General features: G+C 44.5%; 1 protein-coding gene across 2 annotated transcripts; it reads left to right on the plus strand.

The window, feature by feature from the left end:
- Positions 1-739: 739 nt before the first annotated feature.
- Positions 740-20,706, plus strand: LOC120518379 (epithelial cell adhesion molecule-like). Of its 2 annotated transcripts, none has more exons than XM_039741161.1 (9): positions 740-847; positions 3,813-3,983; positions 5,212-5,455; positions 8,439-8,510; positions 11,417-11,480; positions 12,824-12,922; positions 13,517-13,699; positions 17,995-18,054; positions 20,461-20,706. In XM_039741161.1, exons 1-9 carry the CDS (start codon positions 823-825, stop codon positions 20,518-20,520), a joined length of 978 nt encoding a protein of 325 aa, XP_039597095.1. In that variant the 5' UTR covers positions 740-822; the 3' UTR covers positions 20,521-20,706. The 2 variants fall into 2 exon arrangements, with proteins under 2 accessions (XP_039597095.1, XP_039597094.1); XM_039741160.1 differs by lacking the exon at positions 740-847 and adding an exon at positions 911-990.
- The last annotated feature ends 418 nt before the right edge of the window (positions 20,707-21,124 follow it).

A 21,124-nucleotide genomic window follows, 5' to 3' on the forward strand; every position in this document is an offset into this window, starting at 1 on the left:
TGCTGGCAGTTCTCCAAATTGCCCCCTCTTCCAGTATGATGGCAATCCTCCAACAGGGGGTCAAGCACAGTCAGTGGTGATTCAGGGTCTGAAAGACACAAGTTTAAGATCCACGACTCTAAAGAATGTAATTGTCTTTTAACATAAGGTTCATCTAAGCCCCACCCCCTGGGCGTAAATGTCAGGCTCCACCCACTCTGAGGCCCTGTTTTGAGCTTTGAAGTGCTAAGCATTCAGAACAGATTTCAGTGTTCGACCAATGACAGAGCATTAATGGGACCCCCCAATTGCATGCGTTATTTCACATGTTGAAGAGAATATGCATGTTCCTCACAGACTGAGACCTGATTTAAAAACTAGGAAGCTGTGAGGCAGCAGCACCTCCAGAGGGCAGCCATTGCTGAAAGAAGCAGAAGTCCAGTTAGGGTGCAGTTTCGGAATGCCGTTAAGTCAATCTCAGGAAGGGTAAGTAGTTGGCGACATTTGGGCTGAAGAGATTAAAAACGGACATGTTCAGAGGGCCCATCTTTATACAAGCAATCAGCACAATCTGAATTCTTGAAAAGAAGGAAAGGGGTCGATTATGTGGCTCCCATTTCTGGCCATGTGTTGCTGCTTCCCCTTTTAATTACAGCATTTGTGTGTTTTCTAGTGTGCTAATGTATTATCAACAAGTCAATAATTAACTGTTGAAAGTGTCAGATAAAAATCCCAGTGGCTATTTTGGGCCCATGTGTGCCCGAGGCTCGGCTCTGTGAATATTTTTACCTTTACGACATAATGGCAAACTAAAGTGCTAATTGGCCGGAGCTGCTCGAGGTAATGCGGCCGGCTGCAATGGGTAAAGGTGAGTTTTCTGACAATAAGCGTCTCTTGTTTATTTAAGCCCCGGATTTAGTAAAAGAAAGCTTGCAAAGATGAAGATGAAAACTCTCTTTGTCATTTCGGCCTTAATTTTTGAAAGTACATTTGATGTGTCTGCTGTGCCAGGTGAGTTTCCAGGAAGGAATTCTAAGTTCTTGTTTAAAATGAAACACTTGATATATCTGAGGAGGACCATTAGACTGTAAAGTTAGAGAATGGACTGATGCATGGTCACACCAGAGTAGGAGAACTGAATCTCAGGCTGATGTCAATTGTTTGAGCCTCTGCCACTCTGTGATCCTCAGATTTGAAAATGTTGTGTTACATCCTCTTGGAGCTGCCTCTTTATTATATGCACTTGGTAGACATTTGAGGGAATCAACAGGCATAGCCTTTGGCTTAAAATTGCTAGAAATCCGCAATGCCTCCATTTTCAATAGAAAGTTAGTAACCCCTCTGAAAGACGGGTGTGTCGCATTTAATGCAATTCTGTGTCTGGGGCGAGCTCTGATGGCAGCCTAATGGATCGTGCATAGCAGGGATATGTGAACGTGGCGATTGTCTGCAGTCCTTTGTACGGCAAATATCTATCTATCTATCTATCTATCTATCTATCTATCTATCTATCTATCTATCTATCTATCTATCTATCTATCATATAGCACCTTATCTATCTATCTATCTATCTATCTATCTATCTATCTATCTATCTATCTATCTAATTTATATAGTGCCTTTCACATCTATCTATCTATCTATCTATCTATCTATCTATCTATCCTTTCTTTTATAATTGGGGGGGGGTAAATTTTTCTGATCTAGTGGCATGGTGGCGGTGCTGTTCCTTCACAGTAAGGGCTCGTGTGTGGGTCCTCCTCGTGTGAAGTTTCCTCGATCTCCCCATGCCTGCGAGGGTCTCCTCTGGTGCTCCAGTCACCTCCCCCCACTGTCCACAGGCACGCGGGTGTTAGGTGGATTGGCCCAGGTGTGTGTTTGGGGGTCTGTGTGTGTCTGTGTGTTCGCCCTGTGATGGGCTGGCGCCCTGTCTAGGGTTTGTTGCTGCCTGTGCCCGTTGCCTGCTGGGATAGGCCTCAGCTGCCCACTGTCATGGATAAGCAGGTTTAAATGATGGGCAGATCAATGAATGCTGTAATCCATCCTGCCCAGCGCAGCACTCACTTGCACATCGCCAGTCCTTGGAACAGATGGAGGAATATTCGGTGTAGTTTCAATCACGGGTTCAGTGGCGGTTTTTGATATGGGCGACATGGTGGTGGAGGTGGCATCTTGGGCATCGGCAAAAATTTTTTTTTTTGCGCGTGCCCATGCTGCCCCGACATCATGCCATCGCATTTTTGGGATTTCATGGGCACTGATCGGTTTTCTATTGCCCATTTGAGGGGCAAGAGGGGACTGGTCAGTCTAATGGTCTGGAATCCCTACAGATTTATTTTTTTCTCCAGCCGTCTGGAGTTTTTTTTTTGTTTTTTCTGTCCACCCTGGCCATTGGTCTTTACTCTTATTCTATGTTAATTAATGTTGACTTATTTTATTTTTCTTACTGTGTCTTTTATTTTTCTATTCTTCATTATGTAAAGCACTTTGAGCTACTGTTTTAATGAAAATGTGCTATAGAAATAAATGTCGTTGTTGTTGTATTTGCGGGGAGTAAGGGCGCCCTCCATTTGCAAGGTGTGCCTGCTTCTTGCTTCTTGCCACACAGGGAGGAGAGGGGCAGGGTGGCGGGGGATTCTCCTGTATGAAGCTGATGCCAGCTCAATGCCTGTGCTCTCTCTATTCTTTATCACAGGTTAGTACATTCACTATAATTGGAGTGCACATTACAGGCTTTAAAACGGTAAAATATCGTCAATGAGATCTTGAACATGTCGATAAAATGATTTGAGTTAGTACGAGTTTTTTTCTATGGATATATATGTTTGCGTGCTAACTTACTAATGCAAATGGCTTACGTAGTGGAGAGTGGTAGGCGGGGAAAGTGAACCCGAAATAATAAACTGACTGCAGCTCTAAAAGAGAAAAGGTTTCTGTAGTTGTTAGTGACCTGGTGAACTGATGACTGGAGATGGCACTAAAATGAAAATTCTTTACACTATCACAAAATATTTTGGTGCTGTATAAATGTAAAATGTGATTTTGTCTCTGTTAGACATTACATTTCCAAAAGTTTGTTTTATTGCACTGATTTTGTTCAGTGTCTATTAGAATGCTGGGGGGGGCACCAGAGGTGGTGTTTGCCCAGGGCACCAAACAGGCTTGGACCGGTTAATTCACTGTTTCAGACTTAGCTAGATGGAGGTCTCCTCGACTTGTCCACTCCATACCCAGGTCTGGATTTACAGTAAGTGGGTTAGAAAAGGACATGACGTGACTTTGCAGATTCACAAACGGGTGCTTCTTGTTACTGTTAGATGCAAAGGACATCAAAGAGCTGCAGTTTTCAGTGGCTTTTTTGACTTTTCCGAGACTCCACTAAACTCTTTGATGGATCCTTTCCTCGGTCCTCTGAAGGAGAACACCTTGAAGAGCACCGTGTTCAGTCCTGCACTTTGACTCCGACTGATGGAGAACTTGACCGCTGGGTCGTTCCATCGAGGGAGAGCTTTGTCGTATTTTACATTTGAACGTCACACAAGCCAAGACGTACTGTAAATATGCATCTTCTCTCTTTTCGCCTCACTTACTCTGCTGCATTTATGCACGTTGAGCGCGTTGGTCATCAGCGCGGTATTTTTCTTGTATGCATTTTGTAATTCTGCTCTGCCATTCATAATGTGCGATACTCTTGCACTTTTGTAAGGGCCTTCCCTTTAACGAGCTGCGTACAGTAAATGCAGATTTTAAACAGGCCTTTGCGTAACCCTGTGAAGTGTTGTTGTGGTACAGTATTTTGCACACATCAGATCTTGTCTTCTTCTGTTTTTTAGATGATGAATGCCCTGACGCCTTCCCAGCTCGAGAAAACTGTGAATTCGACGAGGTGTGTGAAGACTCCTTCTGTAAATACAACGAGTTTGTCACATGCCACTTAAACCGATGTGGCACCTGTGAAGCTGTCTTTCGTGGCCATGACAATCTCACCGTCAACTGTAACCAATGTACGTACAGTTCTTCTTCGATGGTTTTCCATGATCTAACTGTAATCAGATTTATAAATAAGGTTTCAAAACTGCATGTGGCACCCTGGGTTGGCTGCTGCTGCCGCCATAACGTCATTGAACCTGGGACATCGATACACATAACCGAGGATGGACTGGGCAATGAGGGCACATGCACAGCCAAGGGTGGTGCTTTTTATTTAACAAGCCAGTGTCCAAAATAAGTAAAGTACAGTGCACTTTAGAAAATAAAAGATTAAAGTGGAGATTCAGAGCAGTCGTCATAAATTAATAATCCATAACGGTTAAAAAATGTAGACAGGAATCGTTTCTTAAATGAGCCTCGGCACATCCCTCTGAAACTCGGCAAGGTCTTCTCAGCCATCAGAGACCCCCACCGCCAAGCGCAGTCAACCCTTAAACCGGCTTGTGGCCCTCGGCGACTGAAAAGATGGTCAGCAAGTGGGCCTTGGTGGCAAAACAGTTTTCTTTGTGAGAAGTGCGTTGTCACCTTTAGTCTTTTAAGGCCTACTTGCTGACCATCCCGACCAGGTCTTCATCGGCCTACAGCGGGAGCCCACTTGGAGCGGTCAGTCGCTCCTGCTTCTAGGACTCTCTGTGCCACTTCAGCGCCATCCTCTCCAGGGCCAATGCCTCCATCCTCTGCCTTTTCTTTCTTTCAATCTTCTGGCTCCTTTTTTTACGCATCAGTGGGCGCAGGCACCTAATCACTCACCTGAGAGCACCAATGAGAGAATCGGCTAAACTGCACGTGTCGGCACATGAATGCGGGATCCACCAATTCCCCCATCTAGATGCCTTGCTTGTCTGTTTCCCAACGAACTGGAGCGCACTGTTTTTAACTCAAAACTCCCACTGCCCCGAACCCCGAAATGCTTCTTAAACACGCTGCACCTGCTTTGGTGATTTTGTAGTTGACAATGTGGTCACTCCACAATGTTAGTGCCGTGATTAAGAATAATTCTACAATTGTCCGCTCAATGTTTCTTAGTCACTTCTTTGATTTTTGGACAATGATCGTCATATAAATTGAGTAGTGAATGCCACCAAACGCCACAAAGGTTGCCTCGCATCACTGAATGTCTCACAGGCTCCGAAGCCCAGCGCTTTACTCTGCTGTTATACTTCACTAGGTGATCCACCACTGCCAATTGCACATCAACATCTCCTCGTTTTACGAGCAACTGCTTTTCCGTTCTACTTCTAGTGACCCCAAAGTGCCGACTGATGCACCTGGAGATGCTGGACAAGAGTAAGATCGGTCGAGGTCACCCTGGAGGCCGCCTTGATATGGATAGCGTGTACGATCCAGAGTGCGAGAAGAATGGCACGTTTAAGGCCAAGCAGTGCGATGATGACTCCAACTTGTGCTGGTGTGTGGACAGCGCAGGGGTCCGAGTCACCGACAAGACCGGCGATGACCCCAAATGTGACAGACTGGTGCGGGTTCAGTAAGTAAAATCTTTGGACAATGTTAGTTAAAAAGTAGGATTTGGGAGGTCAGGTGCTAACAGATCTTGGCATTCCTACCTGTGGCTCCAGTGTGTTCGGACCCTTTTAGGGTGCTGGTTAAATGACTCAATTAAACTTGAGGTGATTAGACAGCAGCCATGAAGTCTGCTGCTTTGCACAATGGAGATTTGAACTCAGTGGACCACACAGATGGCCACCATCCAATGCAAGCTGGCAAGTAGAAGACCATCCTTAAACTCAATTAGAAAGTCATGGAGACCTAATTACAGTTTGTTATTATTATTTAGGTGTTCCACTGGTGAGAATGCATCTGCATTGTTATAAAATAGTGCAGCCAATCAGTGCTTTAGTACAGTGGAGCCAAAACCCCAGAAAGAAAAAGACATCTTTGTACGCAGACTAGGCCAGAGTTCAGGGTCCGTGGGACTGTCGTGCCTTCTGGTTTTATGTTTTGATGTGAGATTTAATTATTAATTGAAATACTTCTTAGATATTAACACTTTTAAAAGTCTTAACATTATTCAGCATTTGTATTCTGAAGTCCTGTGTTGAGCCCACCACCATGTCATGGATCTGTAAGGTCAACAGCCTGGCACAGAATCCTCGATTTGTCCGCTCGTGCTCAATGTCTCATTTTCTAACTCAGAGCTTGTGAAGCAGGTGAGGATGGAGATTTAGACTGACGTGCCATCTTCACTACCATGGTGTGATGCACTGGTTTCTCATTCAGTCCCACCATCCCCGTCTGTCCTCGCTCAGTTACAAGACCCTGAGGTACCTGAACTCCTCCACTTGGGACCACAGCTAATTCTGATCCCAGCCACATCACATTTAGCAGCAAACCATTCCCATGTGCACCAGAGATCTGTCTGATGGGGCCAAGAGGACAACACCACCTGCAAAGAGCAGAGATGAAGTCCTTTGGGTCCCAAACAGGAAGCCATCAACACTTTGGCTATACCTCGATGTCCTGATCAGAAAAACTATGAACAAGGAAGGGGGCAAGACCCACCAAACCTGACTTAACGTCAGACATTCAAACACAACTCTCTGTTTGCAAATGAAGGGACCAAGTGACATGCACCAGCAGTGGATCAGGGCTTCACAGTCCAACAGCACCTCACACAATATACAATACAATACAATACAGTTTATTTGTTGTATAGCCCAAAACCGCACAGGAAGTGCCGCAATGGGCTTTAACAGACCCTGCCTTTTGACAGCCCCCCAGCCTTGACTCTCTAAGAAGACAAGGAAAAACTCCCAAAAAAAAACCTTGTAGGGAAAAATGGAAGAAACCTCGGGAAAGGCAGTTCAAAGAGAGACCCCTTTACAGATAGGTTGGGCGTGCAGTGGGTGTCAAAAGAAGGGGGTCAATACAATACAATACACAGAACAGAACAAATCCTTAATACAGCATAGAAATAAGAAATTTTAGAAGTACGGAGCAGAAGTTAACAGCAATATACTATGAAGCAGATGGTCATGAGCCTTTTTCAGCTCCACAGACCCCTCAAGTATAGCATCTACAAGGACATAATGGTGCTCTGCTATTCCATGGCCAGAAAAGAATCCGTACTGCTCAACTATTGGATGGAGTGTCCATTCCAGTAGCCCAGTGTAGGCTTTCATAGGGAGACCGAGGAGTTTGATCTTTTGATAGTTGAACCACATGCTTTTTTGCAAACATTTCAGAAATGGTGGCCATTGATCCAATTATGTTGAAAGATCAAATTAAACAAAATGTTAAATAAATATATTCAGTGTTTGCAACACTTTTGATTGGCTCTAATTGACTTCTGTGGCCTTACCAGTTCTGGTGTAGAGGTGGGCCCAATAGCAGAAGTACCTTCTTCAAGGATGGAGCATCCACCATTTAAAAGTGCTCCTTCCACATCTTGACATTATCCCCATTTGAGCCTAATATTTTCGGAACAGTTTGGGTGATGCCACACCTAGGACCTTCCATAGTTTTTGAATGATTTGCCAGAAACTGCCTAAGGCTGTCTGAGGGCCTCACCAAACTCCACCATACACATCCTTTCACTTCAGCCACTGTTGTCTTTTTGTCTGACCAATACCTATCAGGCTCATCTGGAGACCCTCCTGGCAACATTGCACAGAAGGTCTCTTTCTTCATATAGATAGCTTCACGTACTGATGGTGTCTATCAATGACTGTAACTGGAGCCTGGCGACCTTCTGGCCACAACTACTTCTATCTACTGTGTGTCCTCCACTGCAATCTTCAGCAGGATCCATCCAGTCTTTGATTCTGATGTCCCCTCGACATACAGAAGACGTTCTTCTGGAGGAGAACATTGAATTCATCCCAAATACTGGCATCCTATACCATCTCCCAGTACACCATCACTACCCCTTCCCACAAATCCTACATTGAAGATAACGTGTGTAAAGACTTGGAATGCATCCGGCTGTAAGCAGGCATCTCTCTGTCGGGTTTTCTTGCTTTAGTTTTCTTTTGAACCTTTGCTATGTCGCCTGTCACTTTCAATGAAGTTACACATGGTCACAAACGCCAGGCGCATGTGACAATGAAACCCATGAGCCACTGCAGTTCTTCAGAAACAATGCTGCAAATCCTTAATCTATTGATGTATAATCTGGTGTTTGCATGCAGTGAAGCACCATCTTTGTGAGATTCAGTGTATTAGAATGATAGGATGTTCTATACTGCAGTGGGCTGGCGCCCTGTCTGGGGTTTGTTTCCTGCCTTGCACCCTGTGTTGGCTGGGATTGGCTCCAGCAGACCCCCATGACCTTGTAGTTAGGATAGAGCGGGTTTGTTGATGGATGGATGGATGTTCTAAAGCATGAAGGAGCATGGAGGGCGTAGTTGTGGAGAGCCAACAGTCTCGTTTCCTGACTTCTTACAACTGACTGTACAGATGTTGGTGAAGAGTAACTGATTCTAATTCTGATTTATCTCTACTGCCTGCAGCCTCATCCAGATCTTGTTTATATTCAATTCTGAGTTTACGTTTCACACAGGAACTGAAGAAGAGGTGCGGAGGTGAGAAGAGACCTTTTGTACAATCTCTTTGGTTTGTTAATCCTTTCTTTTATGGGTATCAACATGCCAATGCACTTTACTGTCCAGATATTTTCAAAATGATAGGCTTGGAGTTTATGCTGTTTGACGTTTCCTGATAAAGATTAAGCAAAGAGTTAGAAATTGACACCAAGGCTAATGGCTAATGTTTAGATTTGAAGAATCGCTATTGTGAATTTTTCATTTCCTTTACTCATGACTTTGAGTGCAGTCTGAGCAGGTTTACTTCAAGGCCCTCTTTGTATTCGGTTACATTCATCCTTCCCTTAATTGTGTCCATTATTGTCCCCAATAGCATGAGGCTGCCACCACCGTGCTTCACCCTAGGGAGTGAATCAGGCGGGTGATGAGTAGTACCGAGTCTTTGCCAGGCATATCGCTTGGAGTTCTGCCCAAAGAGTTCAGTTTTTGTCTCATCAGACCAGTGATTGTCTCTCCTAGTGGTCTCAGAATCCATTAATTGCCATTTGGCGAACGGCACGAGAGAACTGGCCTAATTCTCTAAAATGAATGTCTGATTGATGGAGTCCTGCTGAGATGGACATCCTTCCAACAGGTTCTCCCATCTCAGCAGAGGACGTCTAAGCAGCCATTGGGTCATCACGCTGATCAAGGCCTTTTCTTATTCAGTTTGGCCGTGAAGAGTGCTGGTGATTCTAAACTTCTTCCATTTAATTCTGGAAAGTTGATTCTGTTCATCTGGACATAGTTTTTTTTTCCTGATATGTTTCATCACTAATCCAAGTGACTTCCTCGGTCTCAGTTGACTGCAGGTTTCTCCAACCTTATAAACAGTATCTTGGCCTAATGACCGAACTAGCACCATTGACTAACAATGAGCCGTGTGATCAATGATATGCAAATTGTGCATTGAATAATGGCCATGAGAGTTGTGGAATGGCTGCAATCACCGCATTGTAAGACGGTGAGAGATGTACCCTTAGGCCCTCTCCTCGGTTCAGAGATGGTCGTTCCTTTTCCACATAAATGGCCTCCTTGACTCCTCGCACAAACCACCGTTCCTCCCTGTCCAGGATGTACACATCTTCATCACTATAAGAGTGACCACTGTCCTGTAGATGTAAATAGACTCGCGGAGTCCTGGCCTGACGAGGTAGCTCTTCTGTGTTGTGCCATCCGCTTCACCAGTGGTTGGTTTGGTTTCCCCGATGTATGATTCACGGCAATCCTCTTGGCACTTAACTGCGTAATCTATATTAACTCTGTCTGTGCCGGGGCACCCGAAGTCAGTAGAATTTCCTTACCTGGATTATTGAGCATGCATCGAGACCTTCCTCCATTTAACAGTTCTTGAGGCTGCTGTGCTCCTGAGACCACTCAAAGCTTCAGAAATGGTTCGGCCCCCCTTGTCCTGATCAATGCCTCTCCACAAGTTGATTATGGAGGTCTACGGTACAGAGAGTTCCTTGGACTTCATGGCTTTGGTTTTTGTCCTGGCATGCAGTGTGAATTGTGGGACCTTTAATACACAGGTGTGTGCCTCCTCTAAGTGATGTCCAGTCAGTTCAATTTGATACGTCTCCAGGATGATTAACACAAACACGATACATCTGGGCACAATCTGGGGTGCCACAGCAAAGGGCCTGAATACGTATCTGAATGAGAGTTTCGTTTTTGATTTTTAATACATTTGCAAACTTTTCTGGAATGTTTTCACTTTGTCCTTATGGGTTATTAAGTATAGATTGAAGTATTGATTGATCCTTTGAAAATTAAATCTAAAAGTGTGCGGAGAGTGAGGGGTCTAAATACCGTACATAAAGGGGTTGGGTGGCTCTCTTAACACAGTGAAGTGGGCAGTTGAAGGGCAATCACGCCAACCCAGCCACTTACCATTCAAAAGTGTCTGACAACTGCATACATTTTTACAATGTTATGTGAGTGGCAGAGATGCCAATGTGTTTGGAGGGCATTTCCAAAAGAACGGTCAGACAAATAGGGGTCAGAACGAAAGCTGGAAATCAAAGTTAAAAAATTCAGAAGCCCCAAATTCTTTAAGCATGTTGTATGTCCATATTTGTGACAGTCTTCTCCTTCAAGATTCGATGTTTGGGCAGTTTAGTAAGCATCGTTTATGGGGTGCTGCGATGACATCACAGGTTAGGAATCACGTGACACATTTAATGGAGGTCATACAAAGAACTCCCAGCATGGCCGTACTAAGGGGATTACGTATCGGAATTTTTGGACTATTGACTGAGGTGAAAAGTGTTATGATTGGGTGTTGTTTCTAATTTTTACCTCATTTTCTTAAAATATTTCTGCACCTAAAACTATGGCTATTACGTTTTTTCTAGGGTTGCTGTGATTTGGTTTGATTTTTGTTTAGTTTAAAAATACTTGTCTTTTGCTGATGCCATCTTGGTTCTTCACAGCTGCTGCCATTTCGTGGTGCGGTTACCACTACGTTTCTAATGTTCATAAGTCACCATCACAGCAACATAAAAGACCAATCTTAAGAGTTCTGCATCACCCGAGATTTGAATATGCCAGTGAAAGTAGCCACTGCGTTTTGATTTCGATTCCGATGTCTAGTTCAAACGTCTTCACTTTTACAAGTTTTGTTATGTTGCAGCCTTGTGCTAAAATCATCTAATTCGTTTTTTTCCTCATCAAACAACACTCAAAACACTTGAATGATGGAACAAAAACAGGATTTTAGAAAATTTTGCAAATTTATTAAAAATAAAAAACTAGAATATCCCATGGACACAAGCATTCAGACCCTTTACACACAGCACTATGGCTGTGCTACGTGTGAACGAGCATCTGTAAGGCTTGAGAGATGCACAGTGTGATGGGAATGACCTGCTGACTAAACTGAAACCTTCTTGTCCATTTTTCAGGAAGCTGGCCATCAAACTTGTCAAGCAGTACACGCTGAAGGCAACTCAGATTCTGGAAATAAGTGTAGGTACAGTGGGCCGAGATCTCGTAAAAACGGCGGAACTGCTTAAATGTGCTCGCTCAGGAATAACTTGGGGGGCTGTCCTCATAGTTTTGACTAGATAAATAGATAGATATGAAAGGCACTATATAATAGATAGATAGATAAATAGATATGAAAGGCACTATATAATAGATAGATAGATAGATATGAAAGGCACTATATAATAGACAGATAGATAGATAGATAGATGTGAAAGGCACTATATAATAGACAGATAGATAGATAGATATGAAAGGCACTATATAATAGATAGATAGATAGATAGATGTGAAAGGCACTATATAATAGATAGATATGAAAGGCACTATATAATAGATAGATAGATAGATAGATATGAAAGGCACTATATAATAGATAGATAGATAGATAGATATGAAAGGCACTATATAATAGATAGATAGATAGATAGATATGAAAGGCACTATATAATAGACAGATAGATAGATAGATAGATGTGAAAGGCACTATGTAATAGATAGATATGAAAGGCACTATATAATAGATAGATAGATAGATAGATGTGAAAGGCACTATATAATAGATAGATAGATATAAAAGGTACTATATAAAAGATAGATAGATAGATAGATAGATAGATAGATAGATACTGTAGATCCCGTTGGTGGGTTTCCAGGTCAGTATATTCCCTCCACAGTTCTACTAAGACTGATGTGAAAGGCAGACCTGCTCTGGTCATTTTTGGATGTGTGCTGTGACACCGTGATGGTCCACCAACTCATCTCGGTCTCCTTGCTGGATTTCAGGTTCATAACATGTAAGGACCGACTGTGTAGATGCGCAGTAGCTATGCTATGGTAAGCAAAAAGCAGAATAATGGTGCATTAATCAATTAATCTAAAATATGCACACAGCACGTTGGCCCTTTTTCCACTGCTATGCATTCACTTGCCCTCCTTTACGTAAGAATGCATGACAGCCGCCCAGTACATGAAAGCGTTTTGTGGCAGACACTCAAGTGTCTCCATCGTGAACGTTTTGAAAGCAGTTTGCATACACCGTAGAAAGCAATTAGTACTCGAGGCTTTGTAATTGGAGCCCACGCAGGACTGCCACTTCAATAAGGCGTTCAGCTCAGAACAAAAGAAGATATCTGTGGGGGATTGAAATGCCTCCATCACCCGCTCAAAGAAAACCCGTGACAATGTCACCTTCGCAGGTGTGCGCAGCGTAATCCATAAATGAATGTATGCATTATTTTTGCTGTGAAGGGCATAAACTGACACTGGAAGTTGTCGCCTTATCTACAAGAAGACTCTCCTCACGCCAGTCCCTTGATTTGCAGATTCAGGAGCACTCCCATGAGGTGTCCATCCGGCTCAGCGAGAACGGCACCCAGGACCCTGTCGACGTGGCCACGGTGGCCTACTACATCGAGAGAGATGTAAGTGGTTTGCGCCCGTGCAGTATCACGTTAAAGCTTTCTAATTCTTTTTTGAAGCTGATTCCATGTGTTGACTGGCCCAAGAGAACCCCAAAACCAAAATCTTAGAAGGAGAGGATTTAATGCAGCAATAAAATGCAATAAAAAGACCCAGAAGGGAGCAGGTTAGTAAACATTGACAAAGAGGTGGGCTAGAAATAATACTAATATGCCCCAGCCCTTCCTGTCTGTATCTGTTGCTATGCAACAGTTATTGCACAGACGTCATGTGACGGCCATCAGACTCGTCTGTGTCTTGTCCAGATCCTTCTTAAAGGTTCTCAAGGTTTCTTCCTCAACCCCTTGGCTCAGTAGCTCATTTCAGACTTCACTTCCCCAAAGATCATAAGAAGCCCACGTGATAGCAATGACCTGATAATCCCGCGGTGGCTGTTTTCTATTCCTGCTGCCCACATCTTGGTGTCTCTCAGCCCTCCAACACTTTCTCGCTTCTTTCCTCCTTGTTATTTTGTTATCACTTTTGGATGAAGACACCCAATGCTGCCCCACCACTGCCTATCGCTGCTAACAAATGTCTGCCTTCCTTGCTTTCAGCTGAAGAAGAACAAATTTGATCTGGAAGTTGATGGCCGAAATCTGGAGGTGGAGGGAACGTCCATCAAAGTCCTGGTGTTCGACAACGAGCCTCCTCGTATTAACATGAAGACCATTTCGCCCGGCTTTGCTGCCATCATCATTGTCATCGCTTTGGTTATCCTGACGGGCATCGCCGTCTTTGTAAGTAAAGTGTGCAGGCTGTTCAAAGTGCGTGAAGTTCGACTTTAGTTCTCTAAAGCGTTACTGCGGACGTCAAGTTTGAATTTGTTAGTGTGGTGAAGTCAAATCCGCATTCAAAAAGGCTGCTTTTTAGTTTCGATTGTTGTTTGGGTTTTTTAAAATTGAAACTCCTGCCAGCGCCAGATTGGTTTAGTTTGCTAGCACAACAGAAAAGTAGGAGATGAGGGGGCGGCCCCCTGTTATGACTAGGAGGACTAAAAAACAAATGCCACTAGAGGGGGCTATACCACCAAAGCTCAGCTAAATAAACCCACAAACGTTACAAAAACGAAATGGATTTATTTCCAAGGAAGACCCTCTGCAATACCGGGAAGCTCCAAAGAGCACAACGGAAAAAAACCACAAAGCAGTCCAAGCAGACAAATCACAAATCCAAAGCCAGAACGCAAGAACAACAAAACTAAGAACTCCCCAGACTCCCAAGTGCATTCAGGAACTGTGGGAGACCCTCCGAATTAATAGGGTGGAGGGCCTAAATTGAAAGTGTACTCAAGTTATCGTATTTACACACACACACAGACAGACATCATTCCAAAAATGGTATTTTTGGACTCGGGGAGATCTAAAACATCGAGATTCATCAAAATCTCGAAATGGAATTTTTGGACGATTCCAATAGTCTCCCAATTCTTTGTATACGAGAAAGTCAGGGAGGTCTAAAATGTTGAGATTCATCAAAATCTCGACATTGAATTTTTGGACGATTCCAATAGTTTCCCAATTCTTTGTATACGAGAAAGTCATGGAGGTCTAAAACATCGAGATTCATCAAAATCTCGAAATGGAATTTTTGGACGATTCCAATAGTCTCCCAATTCTTTGTATACGAGAAAGTCAGGGAGGTCTAAAACGTTGAGATTCATCAAAATCTCGACATTGTTGGACGATTCCAATACTTCGTTTACGAAAAAGTAAAAACATGACGCCCAGGCAGGGAGGAACCCCGGCTGAGACATAAGAGCAACTGGCCTCGAGATTTTCAGTCCATTAGATAATCTTAGCGAGTTGGGAACATAAGAACTTCAGAAACATGGCCAACAAGAGCAGACCATTCAGTCCACCAAGTCTGTTTGTTTAGCTAGTAGCTAAGCTGTTCCGATGTCTCATCCTGGCTTCAGTCTTAAATGCACTTCCTTGTAATTTCCACCGATGTCCTCGAGTACCTGATTCACCCTTAAGCTGAAAGAACATCGCTGGATCTCCTTTATCGATGTCTTTGAGGATTTTAAACAGCTGGATTAGGTGCCCATGCCATCTCCTCTGCTCAAAACTAAACAGTGTAATTCTCTGAGTGTGTCACAGTAGGACACGCCCTTAGGTCCCATGATGCACTTGGTTGCTCTCCTCTGCACAGCTTCAAGTGCTGCTATGTCTTTCTTGTACTGAGGTGACCAGAACTTCACACAGGACTCCACATGCGCTCTTACTCGTGCATTATATAGTCTGAGTGTAACAAGCCTTGATTTACATTCAGCAGTTTTTATGATCTAACCTAACATTTTATTTGCCATTTTAATTGCTTCTGAACATTGCTTAGTCCGTGAAAATGTTGCATCATCCTTTTCAGAGGTCACTTCCTGTATGCCAGTGTCCCCCATCTTGTATTCATAACTGACGTCCCTGCCGCCCATGTCACATTTTTTTGACAGTTTGTGTTTGCTCAGGTCTGAAGCTTCTCAGGGTCTTTTTAAATATTTTTTTGCCCCCTCTGCAACGCCTGCCATTCCTCCGTTTTCAGTGCCATCAGATAGCCTCAGACTTTCACCAACGGCACCCAAATCAACGTCTTTAGTTTAAATTAGTAACAGTCCGAGGACAGACCCTTGAGGGGCTCCACTGATGACCCCTATTCTGTCCACTTGAGCTCCAGCTTTCTCAGTTGGTCTGGTGACGTGTGCCTGTGACGCCAGTCCTGCAGGGTTCAATGAAGAGTGGAGTGGGTGACAGGGCGAGACCACCAATGAACACACAGCTCCCACACAGAGCCTAGAAGGAGTCCTCACGTCGTCACCGTGGACTTCGTTTGGCTTTTTTTAACTCTGACCAACACAAAGAGACCCTGAAATGTCAAAGAGTTCTCTGCAGGGTGGTCCGCGTTAATTAAATATAAATACACAGTTACATGGACACAGTCCTGTGCAGTGGTCTTCAGCACTAGTGAAGAAAAGTGGGAATGCTCTACAAATCAGGCCAGGAAGTTTAGTTTTTAATAATCAATATGCCGACCAGCAAAAAATAAAGTTTAGGGGCTGCGAAAATGCGGCAATTAGTCATTTGATTTTTATTTTAGACCTTAACAAAGGCTTCTTGGGGTCTTCATATCGCTGTGCAGTGTGGAGTATTGATGTGATGATAAAAAGAGACTTGTTAGTATGAAGGATTCACAGGCCTTACACCAAATATGGAACATCAAGAGACTTGTGCCTCAGTTGAGCCCCCTCAGACCACTCCACAGCGACGTTTTGTTAGCAGGTCACATCGTAGAGATGGAGATACCCTTCACTGATGCTTTCTAAATGCTATGAAGTGTGTGTTCAGGTCTTATTACCCATAAGAGTAAACGAGTAATAGACACAAGTGTGCAGGACCTGAACTGACGTGTCAACCAAACATGACATGAATATCTGGCGGTGTGAAGGCTTCTCTGAGGTCCACCTGTACGCAGTTTCTGGAGGTCTGGCTCAGTGACGTTCAGACTGGGGGTCCTTGCAGGTCACAGCACCCCTGGTTCCTCTCTTCACGTTTCATCCACGTGTTTGGAATGAAGTGGGGACTCTGTGGTCGGACCCCAACCTGACGGATAAGAATCAGCCATGGACTCCTCCATCACTAAATGGGGGACCATCAAACTCTACTTGAGGAAATCCAGCGGACAGACCTCAAGTGAAGCCCCCACCGTGGTCCAGGGCAGGGCTGTCTTAATGCATGGAGACGTTGGTCAGTTGACCGGGGGCCTCCACGATCATAGGGCCCCCATGCTAATCTATGTATGTTGTGACTTGCTGAGTGGTAGTGTAGGTAGGGGTCTCAAGACGGCCCTGCTTCAGGGTCGCCCGGAGACAAGCGTCCGTGTCCCGTTCTCCAACCCCTCGGTAGAACAAACTGCCTACTATTCAGGCCACAAATTGGCTCCTCAGTCGAGAGGACCTGCTGCCAATCCTCGGGATTTCCAACATAGCCGAGTCACTTGGAGGAATGGTCACAAAGACCACGTCTGATCAGGCTTCTGTGTGCACCGGGGTACTGGTGGTCCAACACCACTCAAGACGTACCCCCGATGAGGTATTTCTTGTTTGCTGCACTCGTCTCCATGGCTGACCACTGCGATTCTGGTCATCAGCCTTGCTCTTTTGTTTGTGCTTCTGCCAAAGTACACAAACAGCAAATGTGGAGACCCCCGTCTGCTCGAGAGAGACCTTGATGATGGCGGATGAGCACGTCACTGTGTCTATCACAAGTCTATCACAGCCGCACCTTGTTTCTTTTTTGATGGCCACTTTTATTCTTCTTCACAGCTGCTCATCATTTTGGTCCATTCATTGATCGATCATTAGCCATGGGCTCCGGGCCGCAGACATTTCACGTTTGGTATACGTTATGTCAATGCCTCTCTTTAAAGATATTCAGGTATCTTATACTTTAAATACGCTCCTTTCTATTAAAACAAAAAACAATATTTCTGTCAACTGCTCAGAATTGCCCGAGTTGTCTGCACAGTACTGTCCAATACATGGCGTCCTGAGCCTGCATGTTGTAATATTTATTTGTTTCTCCAGCCGTCTGGTGTTTTTTGTTGTTTTTTCTGTCCCCCCTGGCCATTGGACCTTTCTCTTATTCGATGTTAATTATTGTTGACTTATTTTGTTTTTCTTATTGTGTCTTTTATTTTTCTATTCTTAATTATGTAAAGCACTTTGAGCTACTGTTTGTATGAAAATGTGCTATATTAATAAATGTTGTTGTTGTTGTAATACTGAGCCAGGAGGACGGCTTTCATACAGATGGCGCTTTTTCTCTCTCTGCGTTTCGTGTTATGTATTTTATTTATGTCCTTGTTCTTTTTTCCAAACTTCATTTTTATTTCTCCGGGATTGAATCAAAGCGCGTCATTGCCGCTCGCTATTCCGCAGGCGGCCACCGGGTGGCACCAAACCCGCGGCGCTCCGCCTGCCTGCCCGCGCCGGCTAAGTCCGCTTTGCCCGAAGTTCGCTTGTTGATCTCTCGAATGTTTGCAGGTCGTTGTGCGGAGACGAGCAGAACAAGAGAAGCAGAGGTTTCAGTTTGAGGTCATTGAGGTAACGTGCCTTTTCTTTACATTCTGATCTTTCCTTTATCGTGAAGTATGCTCGGCATGTTGCTTTCCAGCTCTCTTAGTTATTTATAAATATACAGCCATAGTTTTAGAAATGTTATATCACTTCATATATAGAAGGTGTCATGCCTGCCCTGCAGAGTGGTTTGCCAGTGCCCCGTCACCTGTCCGGTTTAATTTTGTGTTCATTTATTTGTTGAAAGTCCCAAATAAGGGAAGGGAGCAGGAGTGAGGTGGGCATCAGGAGTTAAATTACTCAGTTTACACCAAGGGGTCTCTTTGTCAAGGTCACCTGCTCATCCCACGTCACTGCCCAGTCAGTCAGGCACTTTGAGTCTGGTTAGCAGTGGGCGAGACAGAGGAGGCCTTAAAGGTGGCATGGTGGGCACAGACCGTCGCGATGAAACAACTGTACTGTATAGGAGATGAATATCTGGATGGATAGATAGATAGATAGATAGAGATGAGAGGCACTAAGTCATGGAGTGAGAATGACAGGAAACACATTACAGTATATAATAAAGACAAATCGTATATGATTCAGAGAGAGTGATGAAAGGCGCTATATGAGATACATAGGAATGAAAGAGACAATGAGAAGTGTATGTGATATGTACAAAAGGCACTATACACTCACCGGCCACTTTATTAGGTACACCCGTTCAACTGCTTGTTAACGCAAATGTCTAATCAAACAATCACTTGACAGCAACTCAGTGTATTTAGGCATGTAGACATTGTCAAGATGTCCTGCTGAAGTTCAAGCCAGGCCTCCAGGTGGGGAAGAAAGGTGATTTAAATGACTTTGAAGGTGGCATGGAGGTTGGTGCCAGATGGGTTGGTCTGAGTAATTCAGAAACTGCTGATTTTCACAGGTAACCATCTCTAGGTCTTACAGAGAATGGTATGAAAAAGTGGCTGGTAGTTCTCTTGTTGATGCCAGAGGAGATTGGCCAGACTGGTACAAGCTGATAGAAAGGCAACAACAACTCAAATAACCACTCGTTAAAACTGAGGTATGCAGAAGAGCATCTCTGAGCACGCAACACGTTGAACCTTGAAGCAAATGGGCTACAGCAGTAGGAGACCACACCGTGTGCCACTCCAGTCTGCTAAGAACAGGCAATTGCGGGCACAGTTCACACAGGCTCACCGGAATTAGACAACAGAAGACTGGAAAAACTGTTGCCTGGTCCAAGAAGTCTTTTGATTTCTGCTGCAACATTCAGATGTTGGGGTCAGAATTTGGTGTCGGCAACATGAAAGCATGAATCCATCCTGCCATGTATTCATAGTTCAGGCTGGTGATGGTGGTGGTGGTGCAATGGTGTGGTGGATATTTTGTTGACCCCTTAGTACCAAATGAATATCATTGAAATGCCACAGCCTACCTGAGTATTGTTGCTGACCTTCTCCATCCCTTTATAACCGCAGTGTCGCCATCTTCTGATGGCTCCTTCCAGCAGGATAACGCGCCATGTCACAAAGCTCACTCAAATCATCTCAAACTGGTGTCTTGAACATGACGATGAGTTCACAGGACTCAAATGGCCTCCACAGTCAGCAGATCTCAATCCACTAGAGCACCATTGGGATGTGGTGGAACGGGAGACTCGCATCACAGATGTGCAGTTGACAAATCTGCAGCAACAGCGCGATGCTCCTCGTGTCTCGATATGGACCAAAATCACTGACCAATGTTTCCAGAACCCTACTGAATCTACGCCATGAAGAATTACAGCAGTTCTGAAGGCAAAAGGGGGTCCAACCCGGGACTAGCAGGTGTACCTAATAAAGTGGCTGGTGAGTGTAATAAACTGATAGATATGGAAAGTACTGAATACAGGAGAGATGAGCAAGACACTGGCGAGCTAGCTAGCTAGGTAGGTACTGCAGATGCCAGGCACGTACGACACACGCAGCTGGACAAAATGAAAGGTGCTGCATGACGAGACATAAAGAGGGCACGAAAGGCACTATACAGGGTGGTCCACATACTGCAGAGAGATCACGTGTTGCTTTCAGTATCTGTGCTATGGCAGCAGGTGACTAACTCTCTAGAATGTGCCCAAAATGAGGAAAATGACCAAAGTGATTGGAAGGAGCACATCAGCCAGTCTTGAGGTCTTCGGTGTCACATGGTTGGGCTCATTCCCGTATCCCACAAGCCCTTGAACCGGCTCACCAGATTAAGGTGCTGACCTCCACGGTCAGATGAGTGGGCCACACGGCGGTGGACGTGGAGTGACCAGAAGCACGCAGACTCGCGCTCGCCTAAAGGGGAAATGGCGGGGTGTAGCCAATAAAACCAGTTTGTTTCTGTCAGTCAGTCAGTCAGTCTTCTGCGAGTGCTCGACTTGTGTGTGTTAACTGTTTTGCTCTTTTGCAGGGGCAAGAGCTGGACGATTATAATGTGGGTCAGAGAGAAATTATGGGATATTACTACTAAAACAACCACGTTACGGCAGTTTCATCGAGGAGGTCTTGTGTGAATCTGAGCAGACTGCCACTGAATGCTGCGGTGGTCTCGTACTGATGTAAATAGTTTAATATGTTATTGGCACAAGTAGCACACGTTGTTAATATGTAGATCTTGTTATACAGCTCAATAAACAGCCATTTCTTTTTCACATAATCGATATCTCAAGTACTTTTTTGAGAATCTCCAGTGGTTTTGGGGTCGAGACACAACGTGCAGCCCACTGCAGAGCCAAATGAAGTGTCAACATCACAGCCCTGGTGGTCTCGGTGGAGCGGACACCTCCTTGTTGAGGTCAGACAGGGCGCCGAGACCTCTTTTACTACCAATTAACTACATTTCCATTAGCGCCACCGTATTAGAAAACGTCCGATCCCACTTTTACTTCCCACCATCTTGTCAACCGTGGCTCGCGTTCATCAGTCATTCACCACACTTTCACTAGGCCTGCGACCGTAAAGTGAACTTCTGTAGGATTTACATTGAAGAGAAAAACCACATCCTGGTGGGCGGCACCGACATGCGTTAACGTTTCTCAATACCAGGCTGTGTGCCCACATTTCGGTGCAGCATC

This window comes from Polypterus senegalus, chromosome 18 (assembly GCF_016835505.1).
Source record: "Polypterus senegalus isolate Bchr_013 chromosome 18, ASM1683550v1, whole genome shotgun sequence".
In the NCBI taxonomy this organism is placed as follows: domain Eukaryota; kingdom Metazoa; phylum Chordata; class Cladistia; order Polypteriformes; family Polypteridae; genus Polypterus; species Polypterus senegalus.

Excerpts from the sequence above, each read along its gene's own strand:
- LOC120518379 (XM_039741160.1), top strand. The coding sequence starts at position 918 with ATGAAGATGAAAACTCTCTTTGTCATTTCGGCCTTAATTTTTGAAAGT. Across the intron at positions 991-3,812 it reads TGATGTGTCTGCTGTGCCAG|ATGATGAATGCCCTGACGCC; the intron begins GTGAGTTTCCAG and ends TCTGTTTTTTAG. Across the intron at positions 13,700-17,994 it reads TGACGGGCATCGCCGTCTTT|GTCGTTGTGCGGAGACGAGC; the intron begins GTAAGTAAAGTG and ends GAATGTTTGCAG.